At 46.1% G+C, this 17065-nt stretch overlaps 1 protein-coding gene across 6 annotated transcripts in view; it reads left to right on the top strand.

Annotated features, from left to right (window-relative positions):
- Positions 1–17065, top strand: part of NPAS2 (neuronal PAS domain protein 2) — a 178084-nt gene that overhangs the window by 129651 nt on the left and 31368 nt on the right. For all 6 annotated transcript variants that reach the window (XM_063617618.1, XM_055243626.2, XM_055243625.2 and 3 more), the window contains 3 exons: positions 270–390; positions 1402–1515; positions 16496–16614. In XM_063617618.1, the coding sequence (XP_063473688.1) occupies positions 270–390; positions 1402–1515; positions 16496–16614 (354 nt within the window). The remainder of the gene's footprint in view (positions 1–269; positions 391–1401; positions 1516–16495; positions 16615–17065) is intronic.

Here is a 17065-nt window from a genome sequence, read left to right as displayed (position 1 = left end):
CCCAGTCCTTCCTACATTTGTCTAACTTCACTCTTAGCTCCCTCCTGGGCCCACAGACAGCAGCACATACGCATTTGAACAAATACAGCCTTTTAGGTTACTGTTTAAAACAATGGAGTGATAAACTGAGAGTGTCCACAGAAAATCAGATATCGGACTTTCCATTTCAGAAACCAGTTCTGAGTTGTTGTGAATGTTCAGTTTTTGTTTTTGCTTCTGTTTTTCATCTTCGTTGAGGGTGTACCTTTGTCCTTTATTTTCTTTTTCAGTCGGATGTCATGGATCAGAATTTGTTAAATTTCCTCCCAGAACAAGAACATTCAGAAGTTTATAAAATCCTTTCTTCCCATATGCTTGTGACGGATTCCCCCTCCCCAGAATACTTAAAATGTAAGTTAAATTTTTCTGGTTTTACGAGCTAGAAAGATAAGAGTTTTGCTTTTGAAAGGAGGTTAGAATGAATTAAGAAGGGAGAACTAATTTTAAGAATAATTTTCCTCATGACTCAGAACATTTCCAAGATCCTTAGAGGTATATTTTAGGTTTAAAGCTAAAACTGGAATTTGGAATATGTAAGACATTTGGCTTTTATGTGGAAAATTTGAAAGCAGAGAACTCAAGAATAATAATTTATTTTGTGTATATGACAAGATTTCTCTTTTTTTTACATGAGAGTCTTTTAGTAAGAAACAGTGCAAACATCAGTGAACAATCAGCTCATCGTGGAGGATACTAAGATGCTAAATTCATATAATATCAAGAAACCAACTGAAAACGGAATAATTAGGTCAAAAATCCAAATTCTGTCCTCCTGAGGCTCTCATCTGGTTATTTATATACATTTTTATGTTCTGTGAAATTTAGAAGTTTTTATCAAAATATTTGGCAACCTAGGTAGAAGGCTAACCTTGATGCCTCGTGAACCACGTGTCACTTAACGAAGCATACACAATTGCATGAGGTAGCAAAGCTGCTTGCATCAGTGCAAGCCTGAGTCCATTTTCCATGAATGATCTGTCCTGTCGCACATCTGATTTTACTTCAAAGCAAAGCAAAAAGATTAAATTAAAGGGAGCAGCTCTATATGAGCCGCTTTATTTTAATATACCATATGAAAACAGCCGGAACTAATCAATGCCGACATTACCAACCACAGACATCTGGGAGCAAATTAAGACTAATTGGGTCCATGTATGGAATGCAAAATATCTATGAACTACGGAAGGAAGCCCCTGTGCAGCAGGGTTACAAACCAGGTCCAAAAGTCAGTCGTAATGAGAGAACTAGCCTGGCCATGTGTAGACTAAATCCCATAAGAGTTTTCACAGAGACGCTACTTGTTTAGAGTCTGTGCGATGCTCACGACCCCTTTTCTCTCCTCTTCTTCCTTTAACGGCCCAGCTGACAGCGATTTAGAGTTTTATTGCCATCTTCTCAGAGGCAGCTTGAACCCAAAGGAATTTCCAACTTATGAATACATAAAATTTGTAGGAAATTTTCGCTCTTACAACAATGGTAAGCTTTAATTGTCATATAATTGTGACAGTGTCTTTTCTCATGCAAACGTGCACATGGGGGCATTAAGAATCGCCCAGGGAGGAGGAGGGAGAACATGTGCTTTTCACATTTGCATTTGAATTTTCAAGTTCCCAGGATGTGTTTTTGTGCTTATCAATGTTCTCTCCCATTCTAGAGGAACACACTCCCACACCTGTTTGTGCCAGTGCACACAGTCCCACTGAAACACACATTATTTGTTTATTTATCTTCGGGCTGATGAAATAATTCTGTACTGTGAGAAACAACGTACAGGGAATACAGAACAGGCTCAGCCTACATACTCTGCGGAACAGGACTTCGTGGTGACTTGACAATCCATAACCTTACCTTCCACACTTTTTCCCTCCCCGTGCAGTACTGCTGTGAGCGTATTTTAGTAGACCTGGTCCGTAGCTCTTCTGCTCACTGTGGCCCTAATGCACAGCAAAGGGGTCATTTTACAATGAGCCAGGAATCTGCATTGGATGAATTATCAAGCAGGATAAGCCAAGTAGCAAAGTCTTATTTTCTAAAATTACCCGGATACCTGATTAACCAAACTCTGGCTGCAGAGACAACAACTCTGAACTAGACTAAAACGCTTATTTTTACTTTTGAACCATGCAAAATGGAAATGCAGGCCTGAGGCCAGCCAGGAATTCAGAAACCAAGTCCTAAGCCAACTTGGTTATGGGCTGAGCTCAGCATGGGCTGCATTTTGTTTTCTGGGCTCCTCCAAACTCAACACAAAACAAATAACTTTGAAACAGCTAACGTTTTATAAAGCAGCAAAGATGAAAAAAATAAAAATAAAGTGTTGACAGGGAATGGGAGAAAAAGAGGAAATGAGAAAAATACCAAAGGAAACAAAAACAGAAAGATGAGCTGCAGAAATGAGGGGGAGATGCAGAGGGCAGATGATGACAGCGTTGACTTCTGCTGCGTTCTTGACCACTGTTTCACTCTGGACGTGGTGGAGATGAGGGGGAGATGCAGAGGGCAGATGATGACAGCATTGACTTCTGCTGCGTTCTTGACCACTGTTTCACTCTGGACGTGGTGGAGATGAGGGGGAGATGCAGAGGGCAGATGATGACAGCATTAACTTCTGCTGCGTTCTTGACCACTGTTTCAGACGTGGTGGGTCTATTCCCTCAGTCAAATTAGTCCCAGGGTTTCTATTAGAAACAGCCAAAGTAATGGCACCAAGTCCTCGCATCTAACCAGGATTTTTCCTTCTACCTCAGATGGGCCTTTGTTGTATGTTATTTGCATAAATATACATACTTTGCTTAAAAGTCTCCAACTAGATGCTAAACCTTTAGTGTGATCCTGCCAGCATGATTTTCAGGTCCAGGGTGCGGGGCTTATGCCTGGGTGGTGGGCTCCTTGGCCTACTGGGAGGCCCTTCTGGAAACAGACCCGTCCAGGGCTTAAGATGGTCAGAAGTGGTGGGAGGTCCATCTCCCAAGTGGGCCTCTACGTCTGGGCAAAGTCAGATGAGGAAGGCCTAACCATGCCTCATCCTACTCATCTGAAAGGCTTGTCCAAACTTCATGAAATGAATGTTTAATGAACCACACAAAGAAGTAAATGGAAGCTGGTTGGGCTACTCAGTTAAAGAAACTGACCTAAGAGGCACCTTGTAGAGAACCCAGCATCATACTAACCCTAGCACAGTGGTTCTTTGGGTGAGGCAACTTGTTAAAATGCAGACTCTCAGCCTTTGCCCTAAAGAGTCTAGCTCAGGAGATAGGAGGGTAGGACCCAGGAATGTGCAGTTGGGGAGTACTGTGGGGTTCTGGTTCCAGGGGCCATGGACTTTGAAAAGCACTGCCCTAGTGTGATACCAGCGCCATTCTGTAGAGAATGCAATGGCCTTCCTCCCAGACAACTTTATCATTGAGTTAATGTAAACAGTGATTTGGAATTTGCTTTACGTGTGTGCTGGTTCCTCAAAAGATTAAACAGAACTAGCATATGATCCAGCAATTCTACTTAAGGGTATGCATGCAAAAGAAGGGAAGACAGAGACTTGAGGAGATGTTTGCACACCTGTGTTCATAGCAGCATTATTCACAATAGCCAAAAGGTGGAAGCAACCCACGTGTCCATCAGTGGATGAATGGATAAAGAAAGTGTGGTATATACATGCACTGGAATATTATTCAGCCTTAAAAAGAAAGGAAATTCTGACATTCTACAACATGGAAGAACTTTGACGACATTATGCTGAGTGAAATAAGCCAACCACCAAAGGACAAATATTGTATGATTTTACTTATATGAGGTACCATAGCCAAATTCATAGAGACAGAAAGTAGAATGGTGGGTGCCAGGGGCTGGAGGGAGGGGGAAATGGGAGTTGCTAAATGGGGACAGTTTCAGTTTTGCAGGATGAAAGGAGTCCTTGAGGTGGATGGTGGGGATGGTTGTACAGCAGTGTAAATGTACTTAGCCCTACTGAACTGTGCACTTCAAAATGGCTACGATGGCAAACTTTATGTTATATGTGTTTTACCACAATTTTTAAAAAATGGTGGCTGGGCGAGGTGGCTGACGCCTGTTATCCCAGCACTTTGGAAGGCTGAGGTGGGCGGATCATGAGGTCAGGAGATCGAGACCATCCTGGCTAACACGGTGAAACCCCATCTCTACTAAAAATACAAAAAATTAGCCAGGCGTGGTGGCAGCGGGTGCCTGTTGTCCCAGCTACTAGGGAGGCTGAGGCAGGAGAATGGCATGAACCTGGGGGGCGGAGCTTGCAGTGAGCCGAGATCACACCACTGCACTCCAGCCTGGGCGACAGAGCGAGACTCTGTCTCAAAAAAAAAAAAAGATGTGCTTTGGCCATAATGGCAGCCACTGTGATAACAACATACCCCAGTGGCCACATGCACAGAGGGCAAAGGGCAAAGGGCAAAGGCACCCTGGCCCTCAGGGCACCAAGACTGTGGGAATCATAGGATGCTGCTTCCTCTTGCCCCATGACAACAGTGCACACACTTCGGGCAGATCACCTGGGGTCGGGAGTTCGAGACCAGCCTGACCAACATGGAGAAACCCCTTCTCTACTAAAAATACAAAATTAGCCAGGCATGATGGTGGGTGCCTATAATCCCAGCTATTCGGGAGGCTGAGGCAGGAGAATTACTTGAACCTGGGAGGTGGAGGTTGCGGGAAGCCAAGATCGCACCATTTTCACTCTGCCTGGGCAACAAGAGCAAAAAACTGTCTCAAGAAGAAAAAAAAAAAAACCAGCTTGTGATTGGCTGGCGAGCAGCAGTTGTATCCTTTGTGAATTCACATTTCCACCATCTCATTAAGATGCTGCCGAATATCCCTTTGAAGCATCCTGTCATTTACCACGTCTTGGAGGATTTCAAGGAAATAGGCAGGCTTCATTCTGAATACCTGGGACTTTTTTTTTTTTTTTTTTTTAAATAGCAGGGCTCTACTTTCACTGTGAGTTGAGATAGTGTTTGTTTGTCTGAAAGAATGTGTGGAAATTATGTGTGAGTTTTTTTTTTTTTTTTTGGAAACTTAACTGCTATAAACACGCAGCACTGAATGTGGCATATTTAAAAGCAAGAGTGCAGAGTGTCTTTTCAGAGCCTGTTCTACAAACCAGCATTAAAGGGGCTTTCTTGAGACAAGAGTTCCCCGTGTAACTGTGGAGTACGTGAAATATCATTCTAACTGGGATTAAAATAGCAAAAATTGTCAGAGACAAATGAATTTCTCAGATTAAACCCTATAAAGGCCGGATGCAGTGGCTCATGCCTATAATCCCAGCCTTTTGGGAGGCCAAGGCGGGCAGATCACCTGAGGTCAGGAGTTTGAGACCAGCCTGGCCAACATGGCAAAACCCCGTCTCTACTAAAAATACAAGAGTTAGCTGAGCGTGGTGGCACATACCTGTAATCCCAGCTACTCAGGAGGCTGAGGCAGGAGAATGGCTTGAACCTGGGAGGCGGAGGTTACAGTGAGTCGAGATCACGCCACTGCACTCCAGCCTGGGTGACAGAGTGAAACTCCATCTCAAAAAAAAAAAAAAAAAAAACCCTATAAAATTGCCAACATTTAACCACCATGACCTATGAGATATGCTTTAATATAAGAACTCAAATTTGACTTCATAGGTTTACTTCTGAATAAACACTGAACAATGAGGTAACAAAAACAGCTCACCCTAGGAGTGCCTTCTAAGCACCCGGCCCAGAGCTCAGGCTTTGCGTTGATCATGTAATCCTTGCCACAGCCTTTTGAGGTGGTTTATGGCATCATCCTATCTTCACAGAGGAGGAAATGGACACGTAGAAGGGTTGCATCTATGATGTGTGAATGGGAAGTCGGGGGCCCACATTCACACCCAGACCCTCTAACCCGGAGCCCACACTCTTCACCCCAGTGCCTGCTGCCTTTCACACATCTTTGTCGGAATGAAACACACACAGGCCCCCTCCAGCCTCCTGGCATTCTGCTGGTCCACGATGCCTACGATGCCTGTGCCTGTGCATGTCAGATGCCCTGCACCCACATGCCAGGCTGTGTGCAGGGCACCCAAGATGTGTTTTAATCAAACACAAAGACACACAGTCATGGAAATGACTGTCATGAAGGGAAAGGTTCATGCTCAGGGGTCCCTGGGAACAGGAGGCACACATGGCCCACCACGCAGGGCCACACAGAGAAGCACCAGGGTTGGTCAGGAGGCCGAGGGAACCTTTATTGTAGCTTCCAAGAGAAAGAATGGGTGAGAGCTGGTAGTTTGAATAAGTTCAGTGGGGTCTAGGAGGGAGGAGTTGTTTCTAATTATCTGGTGCCTGCCCGGGGGTTGGTTAAGGCAGGGGACAGTGCCCAGGACATGAGAGCCTGAAGGACCTGGTTGGGGTGTGGGCTCTAGGTGGGTTGCTTTGCATATGAAAGGTACCTGGAAGGTGAGTTGTTTGTCCTCCCTAGGAATTGGCTAACCCTGGGAGAGGCAGTCCCTCCAGCACCAGCAAGTCCCCAGATGTCAAAGCATCAAAACAGAAACCAGAAAATGTGGGCCAGGCGCCGTGGCTCACACCTGTAATCTCAGCACTTTGGGAGGTGGAGGCGGGCAGATTGCCTGAGGTCAGGAGTTTGAGACCAGCCTGGCCAACATGGCAAAACCGTGTGTCTACTAATACAAAAATTAGCTGGGTGTGGTGGCACACACCTGTAATCCCAGCTACTCGGAAGGCTGAGGCATATGAATAGCTTGAGCCTGGGAGGTGGAGGTTGCAGTGAGCGGAGATTGTGCCACTGCACTCCAGCCTGGGTGACACATGTGTCTCAAAAAAAAAAGAAAAAAGAAACTGGAAAACATAGCTATTACAGAAGCCTCCCCATACAACTTCTCCAGGCTCCAAGTTCCCAGATGTGGCGAAAGTTGAAAAAATAAGATGTAATATTAATATGTAATATGTGTAGAAGAAAAATGACCACTAGCATCATTTTTTTTGTTTTTGTTTTTTGTTTTTTTTTTGAGATGGAGTCTTGCTCTGTCACCCAGGCTGGAGTGTAGTGGCGTGATCTCGGCCCACTGCAACCTCTGCCTCCAGGGTTCAAGCGATTCTCCTGCCTCAGTATCCCATGTAGCTGGGATCACAGGCATGTGCCACGATGCCTGGCTAATTTTTGTATTTTTAGTAGAGACGGGGTTTCATCATGTTTGTCAGGGTGGTCTCAAACTCCTGACCTCAGGCGATCCCACCTTGGCCTATCTGTTGTATTTTTATAGGACACTTGCTCACACCTTAATGAACTATTTAGGAAACCCACCTTGGTCCATTACTGTGAAAAGTCTTAGTATTTCTGCAGGGCAGTTTAGTTGGTGGAGTGTTATGTAGTACATTCTTATTTGATGCCTGTCCTTTTTATATATATGTATAAATAATGGAATGGGAAGGACAGCGACCCTTACTGTACCCACTTCCTGGGCCTAGCATGGTCTTTACCCAGCACATAAATAAGCAGCGGATAAAAATAGGTTGACCCAAAGTGAGGCTTGATCTTGGCCCCAGGACACAGCTGGTGGAAGGCAGAGCAGGGTTCAGACCAGACTTGAGGCTTAGAGAGCTTCCCTAGGAGCTAACAGAGCTCTCTCCTCGACCAGCTCCACAGTACACTCTGGGGATAGAGTGTACTTATATGCAGAAGAGCTGCAGCCACTTCTTTGGCCTTAAATCCAAAGTGGAGATTGAACACAGGTGGGTACGCACTGGGTAAACTGGAGTGTGTCACTTCTGGTGCCTTGTGATTTGTCCACATTGAGGGCCTCTGAAGCAGCAGTGAGTGGCTGGGGAAGTTCATCTGTGGGCTCTGTGCACTCCCCACTCTGTGCCTCCCACCACATCAAGCCGCCTCCTCCCTCAGCTGCTTGGGTGTTTGGAGGCCAGTAGCCCCCTTACCTGATGTCCCTACCCAGGACTCCCCGCCTCATGCTTCTGACACCCTCTTTCTCTTTTGAAAATATTTTCAGCTTTTTTTTTTTTCTGAGACAGGATCTCACTCTGTCACACAGACTGGAGTGCAGTAGCGCCATCATGGTTCGCTGTAGCCACCACCTCCTGGGCTCAAGAGATCCTCCCACCTCAGCCTCCCAAGTAGCTGGGACTACAGGCACATGCTATAACAACCTGGCTAATTCTTCTGTTTTTTGTAGAGATATGGTCTCACTGTGTTACTCAGGCTGGTCTCAAACTTCTGAGCCCAAGCAATCCTCCCACCTTGGCCTCCCAAAGTGCTGGGATTACAGGCACAAGCCATGTACACAGCTTAACTTTTATTTTAGATTCAGGGGGTACATGTGCAGGTGTGTCACATGGGAACCCTGCCTGACGCTGAGGTTTGCAGTACCAATAATCCTGTCACCCAAGCAGTGAGCACAGCACCTGACAGGCAGCCCCTAAGCCTTCACCCCCTCCTTCCTCCCTCCCTCCAGCCTCCAGCAGCCCCCAGTGTCCACTGCTCCCATCTTGATGTCCACGTGTACTCAATATTTAGCTCCCACTTACCAGTGAGTGCATGTGGTACTTTGTTTTCTGTTCCTGTGCTAATTCACTTAGGATAACGGCCTCTAGCTGTATCCATGTTGCCGCAAAGGACATGTTTTCATTCTTTTCATGGCTGTATAGTATTCCACAGCTAATGCGCTCTCTTCTTGCTCCTCTGATCAACTGAGTTGGCCCAAAAATCACATCAACAGGAAGCCTCAGGCCCCAAACCAAAGAGATGTGTAGGTTCCAGGGCAGAGGAGAGAGGGGGAGGCTGAGCCGGAGAGGGCTCTGGGTGAGCCTTGAAGCACACAGACAAGGATCCCATCTTGTTGTCTGCTCGCCCACATGGCTACCCAGGATCTGTCAGGCTCTGTACACAAAGTGATGGGGCTGAGTTCGTAGGAATTTGAGGGGAAGGGAGGAACAAAGCCCCTTTGCTCTGGTGAACGAGGTGACATTACACTCTCCAACTGGACATGTCCAGGTTCCCCAGTGGATGATGCCCCCCCCTCCTCTGCCCCCATTCACTTTGGCAGTGTAAACACACCAGCCATTGCTCAGGTCCTTCAGCCAAGTGGAATTTTCCCCTACTTCAATGTTTGCACATTTTGCTCACCCCTTAGGACTTCATCATTTGCCACAGATGTTCTGGGGGCAGGGGAGCGAAGACAGGACTTCACATCTTTAACCTAGATTTTTAATAAATGAGAAGAAATACGTGTCAGGAAATGGGACAAGAAAGTAGTCTTTTTTTAGAAGAGTTTCACTTGAGGACAGTTTCTAACCCAGTCTGTGCAAAGCCTCTTGGAGGGCTCTGAGCTGGGATATGTAACCCCGTGTCCCATTCTCTTCCCCCGAAAAGCCCACGCTGGACCTGGCCAGCCAGCAGCACTGGCATGGACCACTGGTAGGAGCAGCCCTTTTCTTCCTCTAATCGACGTTTCCAGAATAGAGCTTAACGAGATGATTTTATTTAGGGCTATGTTTGCTTGTAACAGATACTTTCAACAACAACAAAAGAGAGATGCTTTCAGACAAATACACAATTCCATCTCTTGCTTCTCCAGCGAAGTAGTGCCTCCTTTCTCAAACCCCAGGTATCCAAGTCCTGTAGTCCCACCTGACCACTCTTAGTGGAAAGAAACTGGCCGGGTGATTTTCAAAGGCATGGAGAAAGGTCTTTGCTTTACAGGGTCCTAATATGCAGGCTTCCAGATCCTGAAAGATAACTTCATGCAAGAAGAAGGCAATCCTTTCTCTGAGCCTTTTTGCTCCTCCTCCAGACTTGGATGTAGATGTGCGTCTGACAAATCCAGAAAGCAGTATTTCAAAAGTTGCTGGTGTGGTTCCAAATAGGTCACCCTCGGCAAACATTCCACTCTGGGCTTTCCAGAAACCACACACCAGAGTATAAAAGTTTCCCTGCCCTCGTTTTACCTACTCGCCTCTAACCGCACAACCAGATTTGAAATACTGGCAGAAGTGGAGGCTTTTCAGCTTACAACACTCGATTTTGTATGTTCCGTGGGATTTCTGGAGGTTGCCTCATTTTATGGCTTTGGGGTGGTTTGAATTTTTTCCTTGCTGAGCTTAATTGAGATGCCTCAGTAAAGGGAACAAAGCACATGCACGCCAGACCTCACTGGGAATGGAGACACGAGTGTGAACGGCTTCGCGGAAAGAGTGTCTCATCTACTCGGGACCCTAAGAGTGGGAAGCAGAGTGTCCCCTCCACCCAGCAAAATATCAGGCCGTCCTTCCCTTGCAGGGGTCAGTGCTGCCAGAGAGACCGCGGGGAGTTAAAATCACTGTAAAAAAACTGTGCCCCAAGAGCATCATCCTGCACAGACACCTAGGGTTCATATTAAAATGGAACAATGAGGAATGGTCAGGCTTTTAAGCAACCTCATCTTTCTGCTCGTTTCAGTCTGGGAGTGGGGGGACCTTTCATACAAGTTGTCCCATAATCGTGATAAAAATGTGTGTGAGAGGGCCGGGCGCAGTGGCTCATGCTTGTAATCCCAGCACTTTGGGAGGCCGAGGCGGGCGGATCACGAGGTCAGGAGATCGAGACCACAGTGAAACCCCGTCTCTACTAAAAAAAAAAAAAAATACAAAAAAAAAAAAAAAAATTAGCCGGGCGTGGTGGCGGGCGCCTGTAGTCCCAGCTACTCGGAGAGGCTGAGGCAGGAGAATGGCGTGAACCCGGGAGGCGGAGCTTGCAGTGAGCCGAGATTGCGCCACTGCACTCCAGCCTGGGCGACAGAGCGAGACTCCGTCTCAAGAAAAAAAAAAAAAAAAAAAAAAATGTGTGTGAGAGAGCCACTTTGAAGACAGGGACGAGGGAAGTTCACTTTCCTGAACATACAAATAATTTGGCCCATCCACACCAACCATCTAGTGGATATCTTCTCAATGCCATTACACTCTTCTGGCCCCTAAAAATACTCATTTTAATTAATAATTGCCAGAGGAAAGAAGAAATATTTGAGTAAGACATGTAGTTTCCCTTTAGAGTCATTTTTTAATCCAGCAAATTGCAAAGCCAGGCCAGGCACGGTGGCTGACACCTGTAATCCCGGCACTTTGAGAGGTTAGATAATTTGAGCTCAGGAGTTTGAGACCAGCCTGGGCAACATGGCAAAACCCCGTCTCTTCAAAAAAAAAAAAAAAAAAAAAAAAAAAAAAAAAAAAAAACTAAAATTAGCCAGGCATGGTGGCTCACACCTGTGGTCCCAGCTACTCGGGAGGCTGAGGTGGGAGGATCACTTGAGCCCAGGAGTTGCAGGCTGCAGTGAGCCAAGATCGCACCACTGTGCTCCAGCCTGGGCAAAGAGGGAGACCCTGTCCTAAAAAAAAAAAAAATTTGCAAAGCCCCAGCTCTCTCTTGTGGCTCCTGCCTTTTCTCCAACATTGATCTTCTCTATGCAAAACAGAGCTGAAAGAAAGGAAACAGAAAGGAAAGGATCAAATATGCCCTGGGTAAGGTAGGCAGTGCCCCTGCCAAGAAGTGGGCAGGATTATCACGCTGCTCTCCTAGGAACCCAGCCACCTGGCTATTCAGAACACATTGGGTCAAGCACATTGTGAAGAGAGAAAAATAAGAGTCTGAAAATAGCACTTAATTAGTGGGAGATGATTTCTCATGAATGTGCAGAAAGTTATTTTCCCCTCAACATTCTAAAGCCATAGCCTGAACGTTTTGAATGTTTATCACAATTGGGACTTAACAACTTTATTCTTCCTGGAGTGAAACCTCATCACTGATAGTTTCATATCTTCCCAGACACGTGTCAGCCTTGTTTTTCATTTGTTTCGAGAAGTGCTGAGAAAGCTATTCGTCACTTCCTTGTGGACTATTAGTATGTTTTCCTCCAGCCATTGCAACTAATTTATCATAAGCAGGTCATCTCTGATGAGAATACTTAATTGTTCTGATGACTGAGCTGGTAACTCAGTGGAACAGAGCCAGATATCTTTCTCCAGCTCTTTGTATTCTTTTGCTGTTAACTAATGCTATTACCATTTCTGCATCTTCCTTGCTCCTTCCTGAGCCCTTTTGAAAAAAGTTCTGTACCACCTGAGATCTTCCTGCCCTCATAGTCATCTTTTTCTCCTCATCATGGCTGATTTGGGAGCTCACCTTTGTCATCAGACAGACTTGGAAGCCAACCTTAGGTGCTTCCAAATGAGGCAGACATGATTCATTCTGAGTCCCTGGGACTCTCCTGGTTTTGGAATCCCAAGAATACCAGCCCAAGACAAAACTTTTTCAGGGTCTCTGAAGTTAGAGAGTGTAATGAAAGTTTCAGGACGTGATAACCTGTGGACTGTTTTAATAGGAAGACCATCAAGAAAGCACGAGGCCAGGCACGGTGGCTCATGCCTGTAATCCCAGCACTTTGGGAGGCTGAGGCAGGTGGATCACCTGAGGTCAGGAGTTTGAGACCAGCCTGGCCAACATGGTGAAACCCCATCTCTACTAAAAATACAAAAATTAGCCCGGCATGCGCGGTGGCTCACGCTTGTAATCCCAGCACTTTGGGAGGCTGAGGCGGGTGGATCACGAGGTCAGGAGATCGAGACCATGGTGAAACCCCGTCTCTACTAAAAATACAAAAAAAATACAAAAAAATTAGCCAGGCGTGGTGGCGGGCACCTGTAGTCCCAGCTACTCGGAGAGGCTGAGGCAGGAGAATGGCGTGAACCTGGGAGGCAGAGCTTGCAGTGAGCCGAGATTGTGCCACTGCACTCCAGCCTGGGTGACAGAGCGAGACTCCGTCTCAAAAAAAAAAAAAAAAAAAAAAATTAGCCCGGCATGGTGGCACATGCCTGGGGCACAGAGCAAGACTCTGTCTCAAAAAGCAAGCTAGCCCTGCGTCTCCACAAGCAGAAGCCCACGCCACGCACCTGCTCTGTTTTCCATCACAGAGTGGTGATTGCCGTGTGCTGATTTGCAGCAGTTTCCCTGACCAGGCCTCCTGTTGACCAGTGTTAATGTATCAGTCAGGCAGTGAGTTCACCTGCCTGCCAGTGGAACCCAGGCCATGTGCTACGGGCACCTCCCACAGCTGGCAGAGTGGACGGGCCACCAGCAGCACCAAGGTGGGTCACACTGCAGAGGGGAAGCTACCTTAGGGTCCCAAGGCCTGTGTGCTAGTTGCTGGCAAGGATGAGATGGTGTCTTCCTGAACTGGACCTTAAGCTAGGGTTTGGAGATGAGCCAGGCCATATTATGGGAGAGTCATCTGATAAACACATGTTGAGCACTTGTTGTGTGCAGGACACCTGCTCAGAGGTGGAGACTGAGAATGAGCCCCAGTTCCTGCCATGGGGAAGGCTATATATTTAGCTTTCAGTAAGAGTAAGGTCAGTTTTGAGTAAGATGACCCTAGGGGGAAAATGTAGCAAGAATGAGTTGCTTTTCTCTATATTGTGAGTGGTCAGAGATCCGAGAAAACAGGGCTGGTACTGCAGTTAGTGGTTAATCCTTGTGAGAGTCTCAGGAAGCCAGTTGTAATTAGATATATTCTATTACTTAAATTGAAACACTAATTGAATACTTAATTAATATCTTTAAACTACCTTGGGATATAAAGTGCCAGAGAAGTTATTCTAAGTGCTAAATATGACTGTGAAGTCTCAGGGAGCAGTTTGCGCCTGTGTTGCCTCTACAATATGCAAGAAGACTCATGCTGCGGGGAAAAGTTATTTCAAATGCAACTGGCAAAATGTTCAAAGTATCTTCTTTGCCTTAGTTTTCCCCAAGGTTTTCTCCTTGGCCTCTATTAAAACATTCATCCTTGATTTATTGTCACCCTTGATCATGCCCCTCAGTTTTTTTAAGTTTTTTGGTGGGAAAGGCATATTGAAGAGAGACGTTGCTCCGTTCTGGACATGTGTAAAATATCTAGCTCATCAAATGCAGGCTACAAGCAATAATGAAACTTCCTTTTTGGGGGTGCATTTTTATCTTTAAAGACTTAGATGCTATAAAAGAGCAGATAAAACTGCATTGGGGGCAGCCAGGCCAACAGTAAGCTCTGCAAAACATCCACCTAATGTCCGTGGTCCAGGTCACTGCTGCCCTTGAAGAAGCAAGCAGGGCCTCCCACTTCACAATCTTTTTCTGTCCCCTTCTCCTCCTCACAGTGAATCAGGGGAAGGCATTTCTGACAGCACAGGAATGTAACAGCTGAGAGGATCGTTCAAAGAAGTTGCATCGTTTAGCGATAGATTAAGAGGGAGGCCTTCTCTTAAATTCCTGGGAGGCCCTTAGAAGTTTGTTTGGAAGGTCTTTGTATTCTGAAAGAGTCAGAATTTTATTAGTCATTATCTGGCTGGGTAATATCTCTTAGATTCAAGCAGAGAGAATATTTCACATCTGGGAAGTTTTTAAATGTCTCTTTTTTTTAATTATGCAGATGTTCACATCTGTAGACCCATCCCTTATGTGGAATTGTTTTCCTTCCCTTTGATAAGTTTCTTGGCTCATCTTACAAATTCATTCACAATAACCTAAGCCAACTTGTGATAGATGTAAGCTCTCCAGAGACCACTGTTTTTTATTTTGCCCACTTTATATTCATGTTTGGAAACATCAGTATTTATATGAATGAATTCAGAGAATTTACTTGGTAAAATGAATTTATTCATGTTAGTGGAGAGAAGACCACATTATAGAATCTTTTAGAAACCTGTAAATATATATATATTTTTAAAAATGATTGGAAAGCTAAAATCCAAAGAAAATCTTGCAGATTTCATTTTATAATGATTTAGCTTTCTGATGCTCGATATATTCCTTGTTAACTTGGAGAACATCATGATATTTCAGTTCAGAATGTGCAAGATATAATTGTGAAAAACGCAGCACAGATTATCAGCCCTGGGATCCTCAGCCTGGCTGCACACTGGTGAACCTGCAGAGCCTTTGAGAAGGCCAGTGCCTGGGCTTCACCCCAGAGTTTGTGAATTAGCTGATCTGTTTAGGGCCCAAGGTCCCAAGGGAACCCCACACATGGCCGACTTTGAGAATTCCACGTACGTAGTAAATTGGCTTTTCTCCTGTTTAACAGGGTTCTTTATCCCACCTAGAAAACTCCATCTAAAAAAGTAGCTAACTTTTTCTCTAGCCCAGAAGGTCAGTCGGTTCTCCACAGTTGCCCTGGAGGCAGGGACCAAGTCACACAGAGAAGACTCTGCCGAGGCTACTGGAGGTGTGAGACGGTGTCATGATGTGGGCCCATGGCTGTGGGTCTAGGACAGTCCCCCCTCTGCCCTGTTAGAACCCTGGGCCTAGAGCCCAAAAACTTGATAGCATCCCTGCTGTTATTCCTGAGTGACCGTGGTTAATTATAGAGCCATTCCGGGCCTAGGACAGTAATGCCCTCCCAGATGTGTGAGAAGACATAAGAAGATGCGCGAGAGCGGATTTTGTCAGCTGGGCCACGCTAGGGAACTGGCAAGTTTTGTCGTAGGTGTTATATTCCTCTGGGGATGACCCTAAATCCTGAGCCCCGTCTCCTCAGTGGCCCAGACCCAACCCCTGTATCAGCCTGGTCTCCCAAGGGGGAGTTTCAGGACAGAGGCCCTTGAACCCCAGGTGTGCCAGCCAAGACGGGCGGGGAAGGGGGTTTCAATGATGCCGAGACACCCCTACTTTCCCTGGGACCATCAGTATCAGGAACACTGATTATAGAATTCACCTTAAAACACTGGCGGGAGTATTCAAACCGTTACTGCAGAATGCGGCTGTCTTCTCATTTTGTTTTTCTGTTTTGTTTTGTTTGGAGACAGAGTCTTACTCTGTCACCCAGGCTGGAGTGCAGTGGTGCGATCTTGGCTCACTGCAACCTCCGCCTCCCAGGTTCAAGTGATTCTCAGCCTCGCAAGTAGTTGGGATTACAGGCACACACCACCATGCCCAGCTAATTTTTGAGGTTTTTTGTTTGTTTGTTTTTTTAGTAGAGATGGGGTTTCGCCGTGTTGGCCATGGTGGTCTTGAACTTCTGGCCTCAAGTGATCTTCCCGCCTCGGCCTCCCGAAGTGGTGGGATTACAGGCATGAGCCACTGTGCCCGGCCTGTCTTCTCATTTTGTAGACTCTTTTTCCCAGCATTATAAGCCACAGGGCTAGTGGAAGTGAGAGGGAGTGCTGAATGCTGGTGACCAGCATGGGCTCAAATCCCAGCTCTAGCAAGCTTTTTGGCCTTGCACAAGTTACTTCCCTCTGTGCCTCGGTTTCCTCATTTTGCAATGGGAATAATAGTATGACCTACCTCATCCAGTTGTTGTAAGAATGAAATGAGTTAATATACTCTACATAAATCCTGGGGGCAGCGCTTGGCTTACAGTTAAGTGCCAGCTAGGGATTGGCTGCTGTCACCAGACAGGGCTAACCTATGTGTCCTCTTCTTCCCAACCCCCCAGTGCCTAGCCCCTCCTGTAACGGTTTTGACAACACCCTTTCAAGACCTTGCCGGGTGCCACTAGGAAAGGAGGTTTGCTTCATTGCCACCGTTCGTCTGGCAACACCACAATTCTTAAAGGCAAGTACTTGAGAGGCAGTTCATTGTGCGGAGCTGTTATGATTGACTCACATTTTGTTATATGTATTTAATGGTCTTTTGGGAGGGAATAAATTGCAGTGAAGTTGTCACTGGCTTTGAAAATCAAAGTGTCTGGCTTCTGTGCCTGCACACACGCCCTTTACCCTGCCCCGTTTCCTGCAAGTGGTTCTGTTTGAAGGCAGCATCACTTGCTGTTCAGCCTGCAGAAGTGCTGTTTGATAACTGTAAATCTTCCCACCTTTCACACCGGCATTAATACCATGCAGGGCAGGCCTGGGTGAGAACCGAGTGTCAGAGCGCTGGGGGTTTGTCTGCCTTCTCTCATCTGTGATTGCTTCAACATCGATGGCATGAATGTGTTGAGTTAAATGAGTAATTCAGATTCCGATGAAAAGCCGTTTTCCACATGTTTGCCACTTCTCGATAATGG

Source organism: Symphalangus syndactylus, chromosome 14 (assembly GCF_028878055.3).
Source record: "Symphalangus syndactylus isolate Jambi chromosome 14, NHGRI_mSymSyn1-v2.1_pri, whole genome shotgun sequence".
Lineage (NCBI taxonomy): Eukaryota > Metazoa > Chordata > Mammalia > Primates > Hylobatidae > Symphalangus > Symphalangus syndactylus.
Note: the sequence above shows the minus strand (reverse complement) of the source record. Positions and strands in the feature narration are given on the sequence as shown.